The sequence below is a fragment of the Ovis aries genome, chromosome 2, assembly GCF_016772045.2.
Source record: "Ovis aries strain OAR_USU_Benz2616 breed Rambouillet chromosome 2, ARS-UI_Ramb_v3.0, whole genome shotgun sequence".
In the NCBI taxonomy this organism is placed as follows: domain Eukaryota; kingdom Metazoa; phylum Chordata; class Mammalia; order Artiodactyla; family Bovidae; genus Ovis; species Ovis aries.
The window spans coordinates 175,041,802-175,062,313 of NC_056055.1; the positions used below are offsets into that span (position 1 = coordinate 175,041,802).

At 44.0% G+C, this 20,512-nt stretch overlaps 2 protein-coding genes across 3 annotated transcripts in view; one reads left to right on the forward strand and one right to left on the reverse strand.

Annotated features, from left to right (window-relative positions):
• The window catches only part of LCT (lactase), a 50,948-nt gene extending 36,482 nt beyond the window's left edge, over positions 1-14,466 (forward strand). Inside the window, exons 11-17 of the mRNA XM_004004728.5 lie at positions 912-1,110; positions 2,660-2,862; positions 4,677-4,786; positions 6,405-6,539; positions 9,408-9,631; positions 10,464-10,691; positions 11,323-14,466. Coding sequence (XP_004004777.3) covers positions 912-1,110; positions 2,660-2,862; positions 4,677-4,786; positions 6,405-6,539; positions 9,408-9,631; positions 10,464-10,691; positions 11,323-11,549 — 1,326 coding nt within the window. The 3' untranslated portion in view covers positions 11,550-14,466. The remainder of the gene's footprint in view (positions 1-911; positions 1,111-2,659; positions 2,863-4,676; positions 4,787-6,404; positions 6,540-9,407; positions 9,632-10,463; positions 10,692-11,322) is intronic.
• A 904-nt stretch (positions 14,467-15,370) lies between these two features.
• UBXN4 (UBX domain protein 4) overlaps positions 15,371-20,512 on the reverse strand; it is a 29,619-nt gene continuing 24,477 nt past the window's right edge. The window contains exons 11-13 of one of the 2 annotated variants that reach the window (XM_015093438.4): positions 19,839-19,970; positions 17,953-18,155; positions 15,371-16,031 (exon numbers count right to left, since the gene is read on the reverse strand). In XM_015093438.4, the coding sequence (XP_014948924.1) occupies positions 15,893-16,031; positions 17,953-18,155; positions 19,839-19,970 (474 nt within the window). In that variant the 3' untranslated portion in view covers positions 15,371-15,892. Of the gene's footprint in view, positions 18,156-19,838; positions 19,971-20,512 lie in introns of both variants that reach the window. The other variant, XM_060410068.1, reaches the window with a different exon arrangement.

Consider the following 20,512-nt stretch of genomic DNA (forward strand, 5'->3'; position numbering starts at 1 on the left):
CAAATAGGGTTTAAGCTTTTATTTATTTATAGATTTTAAACTTTTATTTATTTTTGGTTGCATCACATGGCTTGTGGGATCTTAGTTCTCTAACCAGGGAATGAATCTGCATCCTGGGCAGTGAAAGCTCAGAGTCCTAACCACTGAACCATCAAGGAATTCCCTGTAGTTCTTAAGGACATTGAGACAAGGCAGAAAAGTGATATGGCCATTGAAACCCTCAAGGAGGTGAGGGTCTTAAAAAAAGAAGAGAATTTGGGTGGGTGCATAGGCAGGGAAAGGGCATTTCAGGGAAAGGGAAAGACTGGGTCTGAGCTGAAGATGGTTGGCAGCTCAGTGGAGACCCTGGCATGGGTGTGTGTCAGGCGCATTGAGGGGAGACCCGGGGGAGGAAAAGCCACCACATGGGTGTGGCCAGCAAAGCGCTCCCACTCCACAGGAAGAGCCTCCAGACACGCTATATGTCCCTGGGGATGCCCCTTAACAAGCAAAATGCCTCCCTCCTGAAACCCTCAGAGTATTCTATCCAGGAGGTTCTGAAGCTCTAGCATTTCTGATCCTTGATTACAGTCATAGCTAACATTTGCCAAAGAGCTGGCAGGATGTCAGTCACTTTTCCTGTCCTCTGCTGTGTGATTTAGGCCTCACAGTGATTCTGGGACATGGAGGCCTTAGTGCCTGGTAGGTGGCAGAGCTGAGACTCAAACCCAGGCTTCTCTGATCCAGGTGAATGAACTTTTCTTGCACTTCAGCTCTACTGTCCTATCCTTCCCGCCAAAGAACCTCTGAAGCTTTTTTGTCTCATCATTCATCCTCATCCTTAGCAATAGACATTTATGTTGGTACATAGAGCATCGGTGGGCTCCCATGAAAAGCAGGTTGATGGAAGCACTGGTCTTGCATTTTCACAGGTGACTATTTACCACTGGGACCTGCCCCAGGCACTCCAGGATGTTGGGGGCTGGGAGAATGAGACGATCGTACAGCGGTTTAAGGAGTATGCAGAGGTGCTGTTCCAGAGGCTGGGGGACAAGGTGAAGTTTTGGATCACACTGAACGAGCCCTACGTTGTTGCTAACCAGGGCTACGGCTACGGGACGGCAGCTCCAGGTAAAAGTCTCAGACCCCACTGGTCAGCAATCGGAGGGTGGTTTTCTCAGCACCACTGACAAGGCAATGCCTCAGAATTCCTGCCTCCCCTGCCGCCCCATTCTGACACCACGTCTGCTGAACATGAACCTCACATCTCAAACCACCAAATGGCTTCTTTGCTCTGTGCATCTGATCTGCCTCTGATAGAAAGCTCCCTGAGATCAAGGGTGCGAACTAATTGATACAGGAAAGGACAGTACATCAGACTGTACAGATCCACAGTGGGTTGGTTTTTTTTTTTTTGGCAACTCCCCAAACGCCAACGTTCCCAGTATTTGATTTGGCTGACCTGGGCATAACCTGATGTGAACCAGTATAAGGTTGGCATCCCACTCAGTGTGAAACTTCAAAATATTCTGCAGATATATCAGTGTCTTTAATTATGGAGAGCTGTCCCGAGCCCTGCCAGGGTCATATGTAAATATGTTATATGCAACTTATTACTTTTCTAAGACACAGAAACCTTTTAATTCCTAAATACATAAAATTCTGAGTTGTTTTTTTTTTTTTAACAGAAGTATAATTGGCTTACAATGTTGTATTCCTAAGACTATTGAATAAGGAATTATGGACATATCCTTGTCCCTTGAGAACCCTCTGATTTTCCTTTTCTCTAATTCTGAGCCTTAGAGAGTAAATTTGTGTTCATTTCTGTGACTTCTTGGGATTATGTGTCCCAGCTGGGAAGAGCCATGGGGAGATCTGCTTCGACTCATTATCAGATGCATCAGCCATTGGTCCTTGGCTGACGTTTTGGTTTTTTGTTCCTCCAACACATGAGAGGCTGCGTCTCTCATGACGTTTGCTCTCAAGGAATCTGTGTCCGCTGCTTCCATCAGCTATACACTCCAGCTCTTTCACAGTGGGCCCCCGAAGAGAGTCAGGATGCCAGCCCTTGAGGCGCACACTCTTCCAGGTACTCTGCCCGAGACACGTGAGCCACTCTGGGTGAGGGCTATAGAACCCAACATCGAGTGCCTTCTCTTTGCCAGACACAGGGCTTCTGGGTGCTTCAACGCACACTATTCACAAGAAGTCTGTATTGCTCATTTTGTAGAGGAAGAAACAGAAGGGCTGAATTACTCACCCAAAGTTCCATGGTCAGCCAGGGAGAAGTGGGGCCAGGATCTGAATTCCATTCTTCCTCAAGAAAAAAATCTGCAGTCTTTCTCCCAAACACCAAGAGGCCATCTGTAGGCAGAAAGTGATACTCTTAGCCACATTTGTGCTGGGTCTTCACTGCTGTAGCTGCAGACTGAGGGCTCCTCTCTAGCTGTGGTGCCTGGGACTCTCACTGCAGTGGCTTCCCTTGTAGCTCACAGCTCTAGGTGCTTGGGCTCAGTAGTCATGGCGCACAGGCTTAGTTGCTCTGAGGCACGTGGGATCTTCCTGGACTGGGGATCGAACCCATGTCCCCTGCATTGGCAAGTGGACTCCCAACCACTGGACCACCAGGGAAGTCCTGGCCACATTTATTCTTCGCTGACGTCTATGTCTGTACTTCCAGGAATCTCCTTTAGGCCCGGCACTGCCCCCTACATTGTTGGCCACAACCTAATAAAGGCTCATGCTGAAGTCTGGCATCTGTACAATGATGTGTACCGTGCCCGTCAAGGTGGCATCATTTCCATCACCATCAGCAGCGACTGGGCTGAGCCTAGAGACCCCTCCAACCAGGAGGATGTGGAGGCGGCCAGGAGATACGTTCAGGTCAGATTTTCCTCTGGGCGTTGTTTTTACTTTTTCTCTTTCCCCCTCCTGTCATGATCTAATGAAAACAGAATTAAACTGTGAAACAAAGATTAAGGATCTAGGTTTTGTTTTGCTATTACCTTATTTTGTGCACTTGGGAAAATCATCTAACCTTTTAATATCTTAGTTTTCTTGTCTTTAAAATAGACGTGACCTAACTACCCCACAGCTTTGCTGTAATGAAAGTTTTTTGGGGTTGAGTTTTCTTTCAAGTCTTAAAAAAATCAGTCATGCATACAACTCTTACTGGATGCAACATTGGCTTGAGGCTAAAAAGTAGAAATTCAGCCTCTCCGATCTGTGGTTTGACTGTAGGACTGGGCTGCAATGTCACACTTCACCTCTAGGCGTCACTGTCTGATTTTACTTACTCTGCCTAAGACTTCCTTAAATTGGAATTCTGTGAAACACATCAGCGCCCCTAATTTTCTAATTCCATGTGTTTAATATAAGGACTTGCATCTTTTAGTCATGGAATGTTGCTCTTAGGAAGTAGAGACATAAGTAAGCAGGTGCCAACGTGGCCCACCTTATTTCAGTCCGGGTCCCTGAAAGGAGAAAGAGAGAACAGCCCTCCTCAGGCATAGCTCGTCCCCGGCTCCTGCTACTGTCTCTGAGAGGTTGGAAGGCGCCCTCTTCGTGTTTCAGGATCAGGAAAGAAAGGCAAGCACCTCTCTTTCCAGACTGCTCCCCACATTTGGCCCTGAGGAGAGCATGCAGACTGGCATTTCTGAAAGGACACCAATGGCCTTGGTTTGTCAAATCCTTCACAAAGGAACTTGATAAAAGTGGTCAAATGAATAAGTGCAAACAAGAATTTAATGTCCCCATTTGGTAGCCAGCTTGTGGAGGGTGGGGGAAGCCTGGACCAAAATTAAGGCATTCCCTCATTTCAGATTCACAGAGCTGATGAATTAGAGCAATAATTCATTTTCGGGAATCAGAAACAAACCTGAAGAAATGTCACGCTGTAGTCTCATCATCAGTTTGTCAGTGAGCTGTGATCCGCAGCCCAGGACACTGATCCGCACACCCCCTCATGAATTCAGCTTCCCCGGAAACACAGTTCCTCAGCTCCCAGTGAACTGAAGCTTCTTTTACTGGAGCGAGTATGTTCTAAACCTCATCCCTGGCTGGGAATGGAAGGCTGCTCTCACTCCACATTCCAGGCAGCAGCCAGCAGTTGCAGGGAGGATGTGATGAGGCAAGCCTCTCAGGACCCACAGCGTCACAGCACTCAAGTGCCGTGTATGCCCTCTACGGGTTAAGGGCGGCCTGAGCCTTACTCGGGAAAACAGACAGGAAAGTTCCCCACTGGAGGGCTGCAAGTCCAAAGCCCATGAAGAATCACCCTTTGCCTGGGCAACCAGGAGAGCCTCTCATCTCTGTCCACCCTAGAAGGTTCTGATGGGTCCTTAGGCATTAGACCTCCTCTGTGGTCAGTGAGGGCATCAGGGCCTGGAGGCTTGGAGTCTCTCCCCGTCTTGGGCCTGGCCCTCCTAAGGGCAGCCAGGCACCATCTAGCAGGCCCAGAGCTCAGTTCAGTTCACATCCCTCCAGCCGCAGTGGGTAGGAACACAGCCCTGCCCATAGTGAGCTCCCAGCACGGTGACCAAGACCCATGGGCATTTAAACTGCAACATGGGAACAGTTTAAGACTGGGTGGGGAGAAGGAGGCCTGAGGTCAGTGACTCCAGGGCAGGGAGCCTGCTGTCTCCCGTGGGCCTGCCTGTTAATGCCAACGCTGACTGTCCCTCCAACCCCCACTGCAGTTCATGGGAGGCTGGTTCGCACATCCGATATTCAAGAATGGGGATTACCCTGAGGTGATGAAGACGCGGATCCGTGACAGGAGCTTAGCGGAAGGCCTCAACAAGTCTCGGTAGGTCCTGGTGCCACGCCCTCAGCCACTGAGGCTCCTGGGTGGCTGGCACAGGTGCTGTTGGGGTTGGAGAGGAGTGTCTTAGGCAAGTTACCGTCTGAGCTTCCATGCGTGCTGCAAAGACAACACGAGTGTCTGTGTGGAGCTCTCAGTGCCGGTCAGGCACGGCTCTGACAAAGGCAGTTGCTCTTGTTATTCTTCCAAATAGGCAGGACGTCTGGGGCACCCACTTCTTAGTGACCCACTAGCTCCCTCTTTGATCCTCCTATAGCCCAGCTGTGAGGATTAAGTAATCCACCCCAGCCCTTACATCACGCATGTGCTGGCCTGGTTAGGGCAAGTCCTGCTGAGCCAAAAGGTCTGATCTGTCAACCCTGGTCTCCAACAAGCAAGTGAGTGCTCCAGCCCATCAACACAACCATGCTGAAGCACCTACTGCGTACCAAGGCTGAAGCCAGGCCCAGCAGGGTCCACATAGAGGGGATTCTAAGTATGGCTTCCTCAGGTGCTGACACACCAGCTGGGAAGACAGCGACCTTCATCACTCCGAGGAATTCTGTTCCCCAATTTCTTCATGCATTGAAGACTCACAGGAGATCAGGGCAGGCTGGGTCGACCCAGGAGACTTCCTGGACAAGACAGGGTATCGGCTGACTGGGCCTTGACAATGAACAGCACTGGGGAAAGCAGAGGGTTTTGATCCCAGGGAAGGGTGTGAGCACTGGCCCAGAGGTAGAAGTGAGGGGAACACCTACTGCAGCGACTGGGACACTGGCCCAGCAGCAGGGACAGCCGGGGCCACGGGGCAGAGTGGCTGCAGGCTGGGCACAGGTGCTCCCTCTTGAAGCCACAGGATCTGAGGAGCCCTTGCTGGCTCCTGAGCAGGGAAGTAAAAGGTATGGCAGGGGTGGTGTGGGGAACTCGGGCCTTAGTTTTGCCCCAGCATTTCAGAAACTCCAGGAAGTAAGGTTCTTTCCTAGGTTAATGGTAGCAGGAAGGTCAAGATGAAGTGTCAGATGCCTAAGCAGGGCCTTCTCTCAGCAACCCTAAACCAGCAGCATGTGGTCAGGATCTGGGAGAGGGGAACCTCCAGCTGCTGCACACAAGGGCATGTTAGTCACATGACACAGGAAAGTCTAAGAATACATGGAAAAAATGTAAATATGTATAGAAATGAGTCACACAGCAGAGACTGGCACAACACTGTAAATCACCTATACTTCAATTTTTTAAAATATATATGGAAAATGTTCCACTAGAAGTTTAAAAAAGGGCAGTAAAATCATGTGAGCAGAAAAGTCCAGATCTCAAAAGGTCAATTCAATTTGTAAAAGCATTTCCCCTACTAGGAAGGACAGACTTTGGAGAAAAGAAGCATGTCTAAACAAACCACAGTAAAAACTTAAAACCAGAAGAGAGGGTCTGTGAGGGAGGTGAGGCCTGTGTTCTGGTGGAAGGAGGCTCAGGCGCTTTCAGCAGCACCTGGGAGGGCCTCTCCTCGCTCCTGGTCAGCTGCCCGTGGGCACCTTGGGTATCTGAGTTTAGAGCCCTCCACCGGCCCTGCCCTACGACAGGCTCTTCCCAAAGCCCCACACCCGTAATGGTTCTTCCTGCCCAGGCTCCCTGAGTTCACGGAGAGTGAGAAGAGGAGGATCAACGGTACCTATGACTTTTTTGGGTTCAATCACTACACCACTGTCCTGGCCTACAATCTCAACTATGCCTCTTGGATCTCTTCCTTCGATGCAGACAGGTAAGGAAGGGCAGCTGGAACAATCTTTGGGAAAGATAGCAAAGTGCCCTCTCTTACTTAGAGGCCTGTACAGCCTCTGAAACTGCCTCCTGATGCTATGTATCCTGGGGTTTGCAAGGCAAGTCCCAACTCCTGGTATACACCTCTATCAGTCAGTTACACGGGCTATGACTTCCAAAATGCTTTTCATTAAAGCAGACAGGCTTAGAGTTTTAAAAAATAATTAAGACTTTAAATATATATATGTTTTTTCATGAGATTTTTCTCACTTATCAGACGTATTTCAGTTAAAATAATTTTCTTTTTTCCCTTTGAGGGTAAAAGTTAAACTATTTCTCTACTACAGTAATGTATGTTCACAGCAGACACATTGGAAAGCAAGAAGAGAAAATTCATATCATTTCAGGAGTGTATATATGTGTATAGGTACACTACCTCTATATATATGATATATATATTACACATAGTTTATATAGTTATGTCAGAAGTTTCACACAGGAATACATTACAGAAAAACAGGACTACACTTATGCACAGTATCTGTTCCTTTTTTAAAAATTGCTAAATAATATTTATTGAGACACAGACATTTTATTTAATAAAATCTAATACTTACAAGACATTTTATTCCCCATTTCAGGAGGAAACGTTCACTGTCTCCTGTGGGTTTTTTTCCTGTAGACATTCTTTATTAGATGAAGAAAGCTCTTTGGTCAGGCTTTGTGTTTGCTTTGTCGCCTGTGCCATGCGGCAGGCAGGGTCTGAGTTCCCCTGCAGCGGGAGTGTGGAGTCCTAGCCACTGGACTGCCAGGGAAGTCCCTTTTGTTCCTTTTCTGACAAGCGCCTTTCCACATCAGTAGCTGTGCATCTGTCCGGAATCTCTGGAAACAAGTGCCGACACCCCCATTCATCCTCCAACCAGCAGTCAGGCTTGCTGAGAGGGGCTGAGGTGGCGCCCCTGCTGGCTCCCGTTTCAGCACCCCCTCGACTGCTACCTCACCGGTCCTGGGACTGTCTTCCCAGGCACCTGTGCTCAGCTTATGAAGTGTCCCACATTCAGTTCAGCTGAACAAGATAAATCCAGCTGCTGGTAAAAGGTTTTTTTATTGAAGGACTGTGAGTGTTAAATATCTAAATGGCTGGTCCTTATAATGAAACGCATGAGCCTGTGCCTCCCCTGGCGGCACACCTTTGGCACAATGTGATACCCTCTCTTTGCCCATCACTGGAGAGAGAAATAGGGTCTTGGGCACTTAAAGCAGGCCCTAGCGTATCTATCCCATCATCACACTAATGGGGGCCCAAATATTCATTCCTGTGGGTGTACCACCTGTTGACCAGACATAGGTGACTCAAGGGAGCCTCTTCTCTGAAGACCCAGCGCTCGCACTCCATGCAAGTGCCAGCACCCTTCCACGACTAGTGTGAGGTGTGCCCTGGTACCGAGCGGCTTGGAGAGTTAGGTCCATGAACAAGTCCGTTCCTGTGTACTGGTGGAAAGCTAGACCAGAGAGTTTAGGTGGCCTATCCAAAGTTACACCAGCACTGATTGATGTCACTACAACCAGTGAAAAGAGAAAAGTAAAGTAATGCTCAGAATTCTCCAAGCCAGGCTTCAACAGTATGTGAACCGTGAACTTCCAGATATTCAAGCTGGATTTAGAAAAGGCAGAGGAACCAGAGATCAAATTGCCAACATCAGTTGGATTCTCAAAAAAGCAAGAGTGTTCCAGAAAAACATCTACTTCTGCCTTATAGACTATGCCAAAGCTTTTGACTGTGTGGATCACAACAAACTGTTGAAAATTCTTCAAGAGATGGGAATACCAGACCACCTGACCTGCCTCCTGAGAAATCTGTATGCAGGTCAAGAAGTAACAGTTAAAACTGGACATGGAACAACAGACTGGTTGCAAATCAGGAAAGGAGTACGCAGAGTATATCATGAGAAATGCTGGGCTGGATGAAGCACAAGCTGGAATCAAGACTGCTGAGAGAAATATCAATAACCTCAGATATGCAGATAACACCACCCTTATGGCAGAAATTGAAGAGGAACTAAAGAGCCTCTTGATGAAAGTGAAAGAGGAGAGTGAAAAAGTTGGCTTAAAACTCAACATTCAGAAAACGAAGATCATTGCATCCGGTCCCATCACTTCAAAGCTAATAGATGGGGAAACAATGGAAACAGTGAGAGACTATTTTGGGGGGCTCCAAGATCACTGATGGTGACTGCAGCCATGAAATTAAGACACTTGCTCTATGACCAACCTAGACAGCATATTAAAAAGTAGAGACATTACTTTGTCAACAAAGGTCCTTCTAGTTAGAGCTATGGTTTTCCAGTAGTCAGGTATGGATGTGAGAGTTGGACCATAAAAGCTAAGCACTGAAGAATTGATGCTTTTGAACTGTGGTGTTGGAGAAGACTCTTGAGAGTCCCTTGGACTGCAAGGAGATCCAACCAGTCCATCCTAAAGGAAATCAGTCCTGAATATTCATTGGAGGACTGATGCTGAAGCTGAAACTCCAATACTTTGGCCACCTGATGTGAAGAACTAACTCGTTGGAAAAGACCCTGATGCTGGAAAAGATTGAAGGCAGGAGAAGGGGATGACAGAGGATGAGATGGTTGAATGGCAACACCAATTCTATGGACATGAGTTTGAGTAAGCCCCTGAGTTGGTGATGGACACAGAAGCCTGGCGTGCTGCAATCCATGCAGTAGCAAAGAGTCAGACACGACTGAGCGACTGAACTAAAAAGTCAAACTTTTTTTTTTTTTAGCGTAAATCTTGTTCATGCTTTGTGCAGAGGGTCTCTTGGGATTTATAAACTGACACCTAATCTCTAGTTTTGAACTTGCAGGGGAGTGGCCTCCATCACAGACCGTTCCTGGCCAGACTCTGGCTCCTTCTGGCTGAAGATGACCCCCTTTGGCTTTAGGAGGATCCTGAACTGGTTGAAGGAGGAGTACAACAACCCCCCGATCTACGTCACAGAGAACGGAGTCTCCCACCGGGGAGAAGCAAACCTCAATGACACTTCAAGGATCTACTACCTCCGCAGCTACATCAACGAGGCGCTCAAAGGTATGACGGGCCTACCCCTTCCTCTACGGGCACCTGTTGTTGGAAACGTCTAACGTCTGCAGCCGATACTGCACCGACGAGTCTCAGATGAGGATGATGAGGCTTCTACCTCCTTTTGGCTTTAAGTCTTTTTGGGGGGGCTGCACACTAAGATTTTTCCTTCCTAAAGCTCAGCAAGCAAAACCCAGTTGCCTGATGCAGCTGGACCCCAGTTCCTGGTCTGCCCTTTTCTCTGTCTGAGCCTCCGGTGTCCATGTCCCTGGAAAGCGGCGCCCTCTTGTGGACAGTCTGGGTAAGGCCCAGGAGGGATAGGCTGGAGAGATTGTATGATCTTTTGTTCCCCAAGCAGAAGTCTGAGACCCTTACAGCTCAGCAGAACCACCAGGGATGGGACTATGACAGGGGAATGTAAGTAATGCTGAGTAAAAGAAAGTGAGCAATGCAGCAGCAAAGCGGAACAACTAGAAAACCTTATTTCAGATAAAATCTTTCCCAAGGGTCCCTTGAGACTCTGCCCAAGACCAGTATCCCAAGATGTGAAGATGATAGCTGACCCAGCAGGGCTAATTTAGTCTACGCATGTTCCTGGCTCCCAATCAGGGCTGAGCCTGTCTAGAAAATGCAGATGGCTCTGTGGTAACACCCACAGGGGACCAGCTAATGATTCCTCCGTGCAGGGCAGGCTGCTCTCTCCAAGAGCTGAAAAAAGCTCCCCTTGACCTGCAAGTGGGGACTGTGGGAGCAGTGTGGGCAGGCCCGGCCCCAGCAGGCCCAGTGGAGAGGGGCTTAGACCATCAGAGCAGCTCATGCTGGGGCCTCTGTCTTTGAGCAGCTCTGCAGGATAAGGTGGACCTTCGAGGATACACGGTTTGGACTCTGATGGACAACTTCGAGTGGGCCACCGGCTTCTCAGATAAGTTTGGTTTGCATTTTGTGAACTATACTGACCCTGCTCTGCCAAGGATCCCGAGAGAGTCAGCCAAGGTCTACGCCTCCATAATCCGGTGCCGTGGCTTCCCCGACCCTGCTGCAGGGCCACACGCTTGTCTTCAGCAGGAAGGTGAGCTGTGGTTCTGGGATGGACAAGGCCAGAGGAGGAGGGGCAAACAGGCCTTTCTCAGTCCATTTTCTTCGTTTATTACCAGCCCTCTCTGCCTCTCCATCCCCTTCATTCATTCAACCAGTATTTCCTCTTTCTTTGAATGCTCCAGACGTTCTCAGAATGGAACAAAGGAATTAAGGGCTAAAGTTACATCTAGAAACTAGGCCCTGGCCTGGAAACAGCAAGTTTAGATTCTTGCCCCAGGCCTACCACTAACTTGCTGTGTAACCTTAGGCAAGAAATGAGTCAGAGGCTGCGCCGAGGCCAGGATCAGAGAGTGACTAAAAATATTGTGCCTGGCACATTGTAAGGTGCCCAAGATTTGCTGAATGACTGACAAAGTATAAATTACTATACAAATTAAGAGACAACTATCCAGTACAGGTTTTACTCTAATTGCTGAGGAGATGCTTAAAACTAAAACTACGTGACTTCTCTCCAAACTCACGAAAAGGATGTGCACAGTCACCTCCGTGATGTGCTGACCTTGGATACAGGGTAGCTTCTCTCCTGCAAGGATCCAGCTTGCGATTAATAATCTAGGTCAACATGATCCAGTAACTCCTTATCACCTGTTGTTCTCTCCTAGATGCTGAGCCTACCGCCAGCCCCGCCAGCCCCGTGAGTCAGAAAATTCAGTTCCTGGGCCTCAGGCTGAGTACGACGGAAGCCCAGACAGCGCTTAACGTGCTCTTTGCTTTCATGCTTCTTGGAGTCTGTGGGGTTGCATTTCTGTCCTACAAGTATTTCAAGCACTCCAAGCAAAAGCACACACAACCAGGCGAACACGAATTGAGCCACAGGTCTTCCTTCTGACCCAGAAGTCACCACCTCCTCCAGTTCTCCTCGTTTCTTTGCAAGTCTTTGCCACCCCCTCAACCACTGAGGATCTAATACTCTGTCTATAACAGACTTCATAAAAATCTCTGCACTCTTAAGACACTAATCTTGAAGGATTTCAAGTCCCTGACTAAAATGGAAGTATCCCCACCTTGCCCCCAGTATCAGGAATTCATCTGGGGATTAGAAGCCCCTCCAAGGGACTCCTGTGGAAATATGTAGTTACTGAACTCAACCAGTAGGTTCTGTGAGTCATTTAACTGAGCTGTTTTAATTCTCAGAGATTTTTAAAGGTGGAAACATTAGTGAAAACCATAGCAATCCTTTTCATGAAAAGATCAGCCACTAGGTCATCTCCTGCTTTCTTTAAGTTCCCTCCCAGCCTCTCTTGCCTCCTGTTTCTCAGAAACTGAAAAGGTGCTATTAATGGTGTCCTGTCTCCTGTGGGTGCTTCTCCTCAGAAGGCGGGTTCCACAGAAGTTATGAACATCCCGTTTACAGCTTCGCCACATTAATCCTCTGCTACTGGCTTCTGGAGGCCAGAGGACCATGTCTCAGTGTCTCTGAGAGCACATTTTTGGAGACAGGACAGAGGGAAGCACACCCACTACATCTGTATGTTTATTCACAAAACATTCAGAGAAGTCGGTGAGTCTATCACTTCCACTCAAATGTGCTCATGAGACAACCACAGAACAGAACACTCAAACTTATTTGACCTATATATTCTTTCTAGATATCTAGGAGATTTTCTTTTTTAAAAATACTTTTCAATTGGCTTTAAAAGGTTGATCATGCTCAAGAAGTTGCTTCTGGTAAGCATTCCTACCTGAACTGTATCTACAGAAAATTCCTACCAGAGTGTCCCACTGCTGTGGGCCCCAAGCTGGCAGCCAAGATTGTGGCGCACAAGCATTTTCTTCCACCAACAGACAGGAAAAGTTGGTCAGATGGGGTGAAGATGGTTCTAAAATTGCTATGAGAGATTTTTATAAGCTGTCAATTTTATGTAAATTAATCTTCAAAAGTTAGTATAACTTTTCTGCAGGGGTAGAGCAAGAAATGGAAAAAAATAAAGTTGCACATAAAACTTACTTGTAAAAAGAGCCAGGATAAATCGGGGGGGGGGGGGGGGGGGGGAGAAAAAATATAAAGCTAGTTATAGCTTTGAAATGGAGTGAACAGAAAGATCAACAAAGGAAGACAGAGCCTAGACACAGACCAGCTGCATATCAGGGGCAGGGTGCATGCCAGAGGTGACCTGCCAAATGGGAGGGGGGGTCGGTAGAAGGGGTGATGATGGACCAGTCCATAAATGGAGGTGGGTCACAGGAGAGTTCTAAGGATGTTAGTCACAGGTGGGGGAAGGGAGTCACATTCCTTACCAGGATATAACATTTAAATGTAAAAAAACGAGACCTATGAGAATGTTAGAAACCCCTGAGAGTGCTAGAACAGACAGGTGAGGATTTTTTAAATTACTTTTTGAAGTGGGAAAAGTATTTTATATTCAAGACTTAAGACCTGGAGGTCATAAATAAAAACACTGATAAACAGGACCACATAAAAATTATGGCAAGAAATTACCATCAACATACTCATCAAAAGATGAACAGGGAGAAAATATTTATAGCATATGCTAGACAAACAGCTAACTTTCTTAATATACATGAAATTTGTTGTAAATCAGTAGGAGAGAGAAACACAAATAAAATTGGCAAAGAAAACACAGGCAGTTCTCAGAAATTAAAATAACCAATAATATTAAAAGATGTTCACCTTCATTCACAATCAACACGATGCATATAAAATGCATACAATTTTACATCTATCAGGTGGATAAAGATGAAAAAGTGTAATCCAGTGTTGGCAAGGATGTGGGCATATCCACATTCTCCTACCTGTTAGTGGGGCTGTAAATTCACAAGCCTTTAGAGCAGGCAATTTGGCAGCATTTTTAATAATCCAAACTGCAAATACCCTTTGACTCAAGTGACTTACAGGTATATTTCCACAGCTAAGAAGATACCTTTCCAAAGATGACGTTCACTGTAGCAATGTTTGTAATAGAAAAACAAACACAAGCACATACACGGTAATAGCCAATGAAAGCAACAAGAGCACAGGTAGTTCACCGAGTGAAATGCTCGGCAGCCATTAATAAGACTGAGGTAGCTATGTGTTAATGGGGAAGGGTCTTCAGGATCGTGCACGTTAAAAGGCGAGGTGCAGAGTAGTGTACATATAATACGATCCCATTTATTTAAAAAATAAAGATCACACATTTGCCTATGTACACATAAAAATTTTCTTAAGACTACAAGAGAAACTTGAGAGAGATTACTTCTGGAGACAAGACGTCTTCGAGATTAGAAGACGAATCTACAAGACTAGATTAGTGTGTGAAGACATCATTTTATAGCCTTCCATACTGTTTTGAATTTACCATTATACTTTTTAAAATATGAAATTGAGGAAGGAGCCTCATACTCAAAGATTGTGAATCATTTTTTCATGTATGTTTCTCTAAGATCTGCATTTGATTTTTCACCTGAAAATTGTTTTTTTATTCACATATTGCTGTATTTTTCAAGATGACAAATCTTTACTAAAATGAGATGCTTGCTGCAGATATATCTATTTCAAACTCTTTCCTTAAATTATGAAAGTAATTTCATTACAGAAAACTGAGAAGACATATAAGGATGCAAAAAGAACTAAAATCATAATATAAACCACTCTTATTGCTGTTGGTTTTTCTTTCTTTACATTATGCTAACATATACTATATATGATGTGTTTATCAAGTTGAGATCATACTGTACCTACAGCTCTGTATCCTGCTTTTTCCCCTGAACACATAACAAATAGTCAATAAATATATGAAATCAAATTGCTGAATTAGTATTGTCCCATTTTTCCTTAGCATAAGTTAATTCTGCAGAAGGCATGCAGTTGGGTTTCTGAGGTAAAATAAATAAAACTTAACAAGTTTATACCTAAATTTTGCCTGTATTTATTATCATTCCTTAGAAAAACTTTTTAGATCAAAAAGCATGAAATTTTTAAGGTTTCTGCTAATTTTTTTCAGAAAGATTATACTAGTTTTCACTCCTACCAACAACATATCTGGTCTGTTTCGTTGCCAACACTATTACCACTGTTACTTCACAGGTGAAACACAAAATTTGCTCTGATGAAATTTCCTCCTCTCATTACAAAAGAAAGTCAGGGTCCTTCTACAACATTAAGTATCTTCCAATCTAAACACAAAAGGTTAGAGAGGAACAGTCAAAACTGCCCCCTTTTCCAGACCTTCTTAGTGTCTTCACCAACATAAACATATCACAGCATATAAATCAGATTAAGAATCTAAAATTCTTAATAATAACCAAATGAGCAAGAGGCAAATCTTAACTCCCTACTTCAAGCCCAACAGTACAGGTTCTTTATTTCTTTGAAGAGTGACTATCATCGAGAACAAAACTCCAGTGTAAAAGTGAGAACCAGCTATAGACCAGCAGCTGTTTTGTATCTAATGAGAACAAAGGCCACAACATTGTGCAAACAAAATGATGCCTCCCTGACTTAGGAGAGACAGTAACATAGCATCAGTGCGTGTCAGAAAATTTCCTCCTGCAGTGATATTTATGGTAAAGTGGTCCCTCCTTTCCTGGGATAGCTCCAGGCAGTACAGGTGGGTGGGGGGATTCAGAGACACATGACCTCCACAGAGCCCTGTGCAATAAAAAGATGCTAGAATAACAAAACTTAGAGCAAAGATAAGATCATTCTGATTTTTGGAAAAGTTTTTTTTTTTTATTCAGTGTTTAAGTAAGATTAAAAACTACAAGATTTTGCTTGCAGCTGATGAGCAAGAAAAGTTAAACCCAAATTATCATCTGGCTGGCTAGTTAAAAAGCTCTGACTCAGAGTCGGATTACTCAGTGACATAACAGTTACCTTATGTTGGCTTAGGGATTCGGAGCAAAACAGCCCTAAACAAATGTATCATCTGAGAGCAAAGGGCTAAAATGGGCATATGAAATACTGAATAAGAAAGCTGATAAAGGGAGGCTGTCACAGACTTCTTCAATTTTTTTTAGGCTTCTAGCAGTTGGTTACCATATACAAGGACCTAGCAGCCATTTATCTGATCTCTTGTCTGAGTTAAACAACTTTAACCCACTAAGCAGGAATAGAGAGACACTTTGTAGATGAGTTGGAACACATAAAGCAGTCCCACTTCTCCAGCAGAATTTTAGTTGAATTAAATCATAAGAGAAACAATGATTTTTGCACATATTGTACTTGTCACACTACATCTGTTGAGTAGAATTCCCATTCCAGGTGTTGTTTTCATCTTCACCATCGTCTTGAGTCCTCAATCTATATATCTTGCCTTCCTTTTTAAAGTCTTCCCCCCGTTTCTCCAGCACTCTTTTTCTGACTGGTTCCCTGATAAAAGAGGGAGAAAAAGGATAATGATGTAAAATGAAAACAGCAGTAACACGAAGTCTTTTCCTTTAAACTGCCTTTAGTACAAAGACAACTATAGTTTAAGGAGAGTACACGGGAGATCATTGTATCTACGAACGCTGACTTACATTTGGTGCTTTTTAACTCCATCTGTTCTCTACGCCAAACGAGTCAAATGTTGCCCATGTCCATGTATTTTTTGATGACTTACTAAGTTTTAGAACAGCGGGACTATCTGCCAACTAAATTGCTCCTTTTTTATGCAAGTTGATATATCTACTAAAATATTTATAATTTATACAGCACCGTAGTGGTTATCACAAACTCTATTCATAGCTCAATATATGGAAATGGTCAGTTAGCAATTCTTAACTCTTTTAAAATCTTTAAGAGTGATTTATTTCTACATGGACAATTAAGAACAACAAAACTTCTTCATCTAAAAATGGGAAGGAAACAGGTGAAATTTAAACCAATACATTCTCCAATACTAGAGAGGAAAAGAAAAAGCAATAATGGAACACAAAGTTTCACCCACTCAAACATTTGTCCCATTCTCTGCCCCAGTGCAAGACCTTTCCCCTTCTTTGAAGTAAGTTTTGAAGAACCATTCAGCAAGCTCTTTCAGGATGAAATGCTTCCACTCATTGCTCAGTAGGAGTTCTAAAATTCAGACCTAACAAGACCTAGTTTGAACACTGCTCTGTAAGAAGAGAAGAATTTTTCTGTGTCTTCCTCACTTGAGTAATATACTAACGATATAACTGGTCTTCTTGCATAATAGTTAAGAAGGACATCAAGATAAAGACTGTATCAGCCCGTAACAATATTCACTCAAATCTTCATTTAGACAGTCAACAGGACACGAAATCAGGGATCTCCTTACAGCAGACAGGGGCTTCCCAGGTGGTGCTAGGGGTAAAGAACCCACCTGCCAATGCAAGAGACATAAGAGACGTGAGTTCAATCCCTGGGTTGGGAAGATCCCCTGGAGGAGGAAATGGCAACCCACTCCAATATTCCTGCCTGGAGAATCCCATGGAGAGAGGAGCCTGGTGGGCTATGGTCCATGGGGTTGCAAAGAGACAAGACTGAAGCAACTTAGCACTCACAACAGACAGAGGCAAGGGCTTTCATTAATTATCAAAGATTGGTGTGAGGATTTGCTATTAATGTCCCAATAAAGTATGGAACAGCAGTATGTATATAGTGTAATAAATTATGCTATTAATTATTAGAAGAGGATATAATCTTAAATTTTAAGAAAATACTTCCTGTTAACCTCTTTCAAATATTTAGAATTTTAACAGAGGTGTGAGCTAAGATCATTAGCGCTGTCTACTAGTATTACCATTCTAACCATGGCCATGTGCCATAAAAGTACGGCCTCTTGGTTAAGGAACCAGTCCAAAGTAACTCTCTGAAAGAGACACCATTTTCAAGTGAATATACAGTTTCCTCACTTTGGTCTTCTCTAAATGACCCAGAGAGGCAGTTAAATTATCTAGAGCACAATGATCCCTCTAAAGTAATTATGTGTGATGACTGTAAGAAATTAATGGAATGAAGTATCTTGTCAGACAAGATATGGCTAACAAGAAAGATACTGCTATTTAGACCTGAAGAAAGTATATCTTTTGTTATGGAATAAGAGAATCCAAGAAATGAAATAATAAAATCAGTAGCAGTGAAGCTGCTTAGCATGGAATAGATTTTATAGAAAGATGGCTGAGAAAACTTAGGTAAGGAGTTTCCTAGGTGACACAATAAACCTTCAGAACATGCTGGGTTTTCCCCTTTACATAGAAAAAAGGCATAGTATCTATACATTTTTTTTTTCATTTTGAATAAGACATAGGGAATTACTAATATATCTTGCAAATGGGGAAAACACAAATACCTTTTTTCTGAGCTGCTAGACGATGCAAGGTTTGAGGTTTCCAATGATGCTGCTCTCACCGAGGTCTGTGCAGGAGGAGGATTACTAAATAAGAAGTTGCTTATCAGCCTCCAGATGGCAAGGAATGGGTAGAGCACTGTCCCCAACAATGTCCAAAAGTCTCCACTGGAAGAATGTACCATGGATGCAGTTGGTCTTCCTGCCTAAAAATGAAGAAAGAAACCAAAATAAAGACTACATCAGCCCAACCACATCACACTCAAGGTTCTAGATAAACTTTTTATCTGGGAAAGTCCTATGGATTTTAGTTTACTGCAATAAAGTGAAATTGCCTTCTTTTGCCATTTTTCAAGTATATATAAACTTCAAGGAACTCCTGGAATTCTTTTCCTTTTAAGGAGTAATCACAACATAGAAACCAGAAAGTAGTTCTCAATGAAATGAACCAATTACTTTGAAGACAACTAAACTTTTGTAATGAAGTTAACAACTCTGATTTTAAAAGAGAGAAAGATTTCAAATATCAATGACTCCAAAAAATCCTGAGTACTAGAGGACTGTTTTAGGTTTGAGGCCCTGCTTTCGGCCCGGGTGAACTATAGTCATCCACCCTTATCTCAGGGGATACTTGCCAAGACCCCTACTGGATGCCTGAAACCACGGATCATACCAAACCCCACATATACTACTTTTTTCCCTTCACATACATACCTGTGATAAAATTTAATTTATAAATTAGGCACAACAAGGGACTATTAAAATTGCCAGCATCACCAGTATTGAGCTTTGGGGCTACTATTATATAAAATCAGTGCTACCCAAACACAAGCACTGCAGTATTTCAACAGTCTTATCGGACAACCAAGAGGGCTGCAAGGTGACTAATGAGCAGGTAGCATAGAGTATGGATATGCTGGACAAAGGAATGATTCATGTCCCAAATGGGACACGGGATTTCCTCACACTATCACAACGGCCCGAAATTTAAAACTTACGAATTATTTTTAGAATTTTCCATGTAATACTTTCAAAGTGCAGTTGCCCCTAAATAACTGAGAGCAGGGAAAGAGAAGCCACAGATTTGGGGGCACTGCTGCTGCTGCTGCTGCTAAGTCGCTTCAGTCGTGTCCGACTCTCTGCGACCCCATAGACGGCAGCCCACCAGGGGCCCCTGTCCCTGGGATTCTCCAGGCAAGAACACTGGAGTGGATCGCCATTTCCTTCTCCAATGCATGAAAGTGAAAGTGAAGTCGCTCAGTCGTGTCTGACTCTTCGCAACCCCATGGACTGTAGCCTACCAGGCTCCTCTGTCCATGGGATTTTCCAGGCAAGAGTACTGGAGTAGGGTGCCACTGCCTTCTCCCTTGGGGGCACTACCATACTAACCAAGCTATGGAAGACCCAGGCTCTCATCCCAGCTCTGGCACTTAAGGTGGCACATTTAAATTTTCTGGGCCTCTTTCTTTTAATATCAGAGATTAAAATGTTGTTAGGATTAGTATGTTTAAAACTTAATGTGATTTTTCTGTTAACACTTTTTTAAAAAAATGGATAAACGGCAATCATACATAAACACATGACACCAAGTCAGCAGATCAGACAGGTATGCTACATTGTTTTTCCTGTTCGACTGGTCATTTTCTGTACATGAGAAAAGATGAGGAAGAAGGTGAAAATGTGTTTAGTATGTTTAGTCTTTTACTAGCATTACAAATATAAAGGCCAGGATAATGGAACAATAAACTAATCTAACATTTTTGGATAATTTGGATTCTAATTATCCACAGTATATTTTTTCACTTTCGCTTCATCTAATTATAAGAAAAAATCAAGAGCAGAACAGACAGACCTGTAAGAATAGAAAAAATATACATGCATATACATACTGGCAACAGTACCACTGAAGCACTTGGGGCAAGTTCCAAATCCAGTAATTTCTTTTTATAATCTTCTTTGGTAAATTCCCTCCTGGGAAACATTGTTGCTAATGAAAAGTTACCGTAAGTGTTGCCAACAGTCTGTAATATAAAAATAAGTTTTAAAACCTTACAGTGGAGCCTTTTTAAAGTAAGATATTACAAACTCATACACATTCAAAATGACTGATTCAGAGATCTCTCTTTAATCATGTGATCGCCTCACTTACCTGTGGCAGAAGCGAAAGAATCAGGCCAGGGCAGGCCATTTGAGGAGGCCCTAAGTGGGGGCCCAAGGCAAAAGAGGAATGGAAAAGGCTATGTGGAGTGGATCCTACTATAAAGCTTGGGGGAAACAGTTAATAAAATAAGTTTATTGTCCAGCTAAGCTCACCAGTGGAAGCAGCTTTTTAGGTATCCTTTTATTGGGACCTATTAAGTGACATAGCTGACTAAATGCAAAAGAGATCTAGTAGAAAAGTCTGAAACCTAATTTCAATCTTAAAGTGATACATGAAATACTGGTACATGCCTCATTTTGAATACATAATCTGTCAGAACAAAAAGTAATTGGAAAGTACTCATATCTTATTTTCTAAGATGTTTATTTCACACCCATTCAGATTTTGAACAAGGCTAAGTTC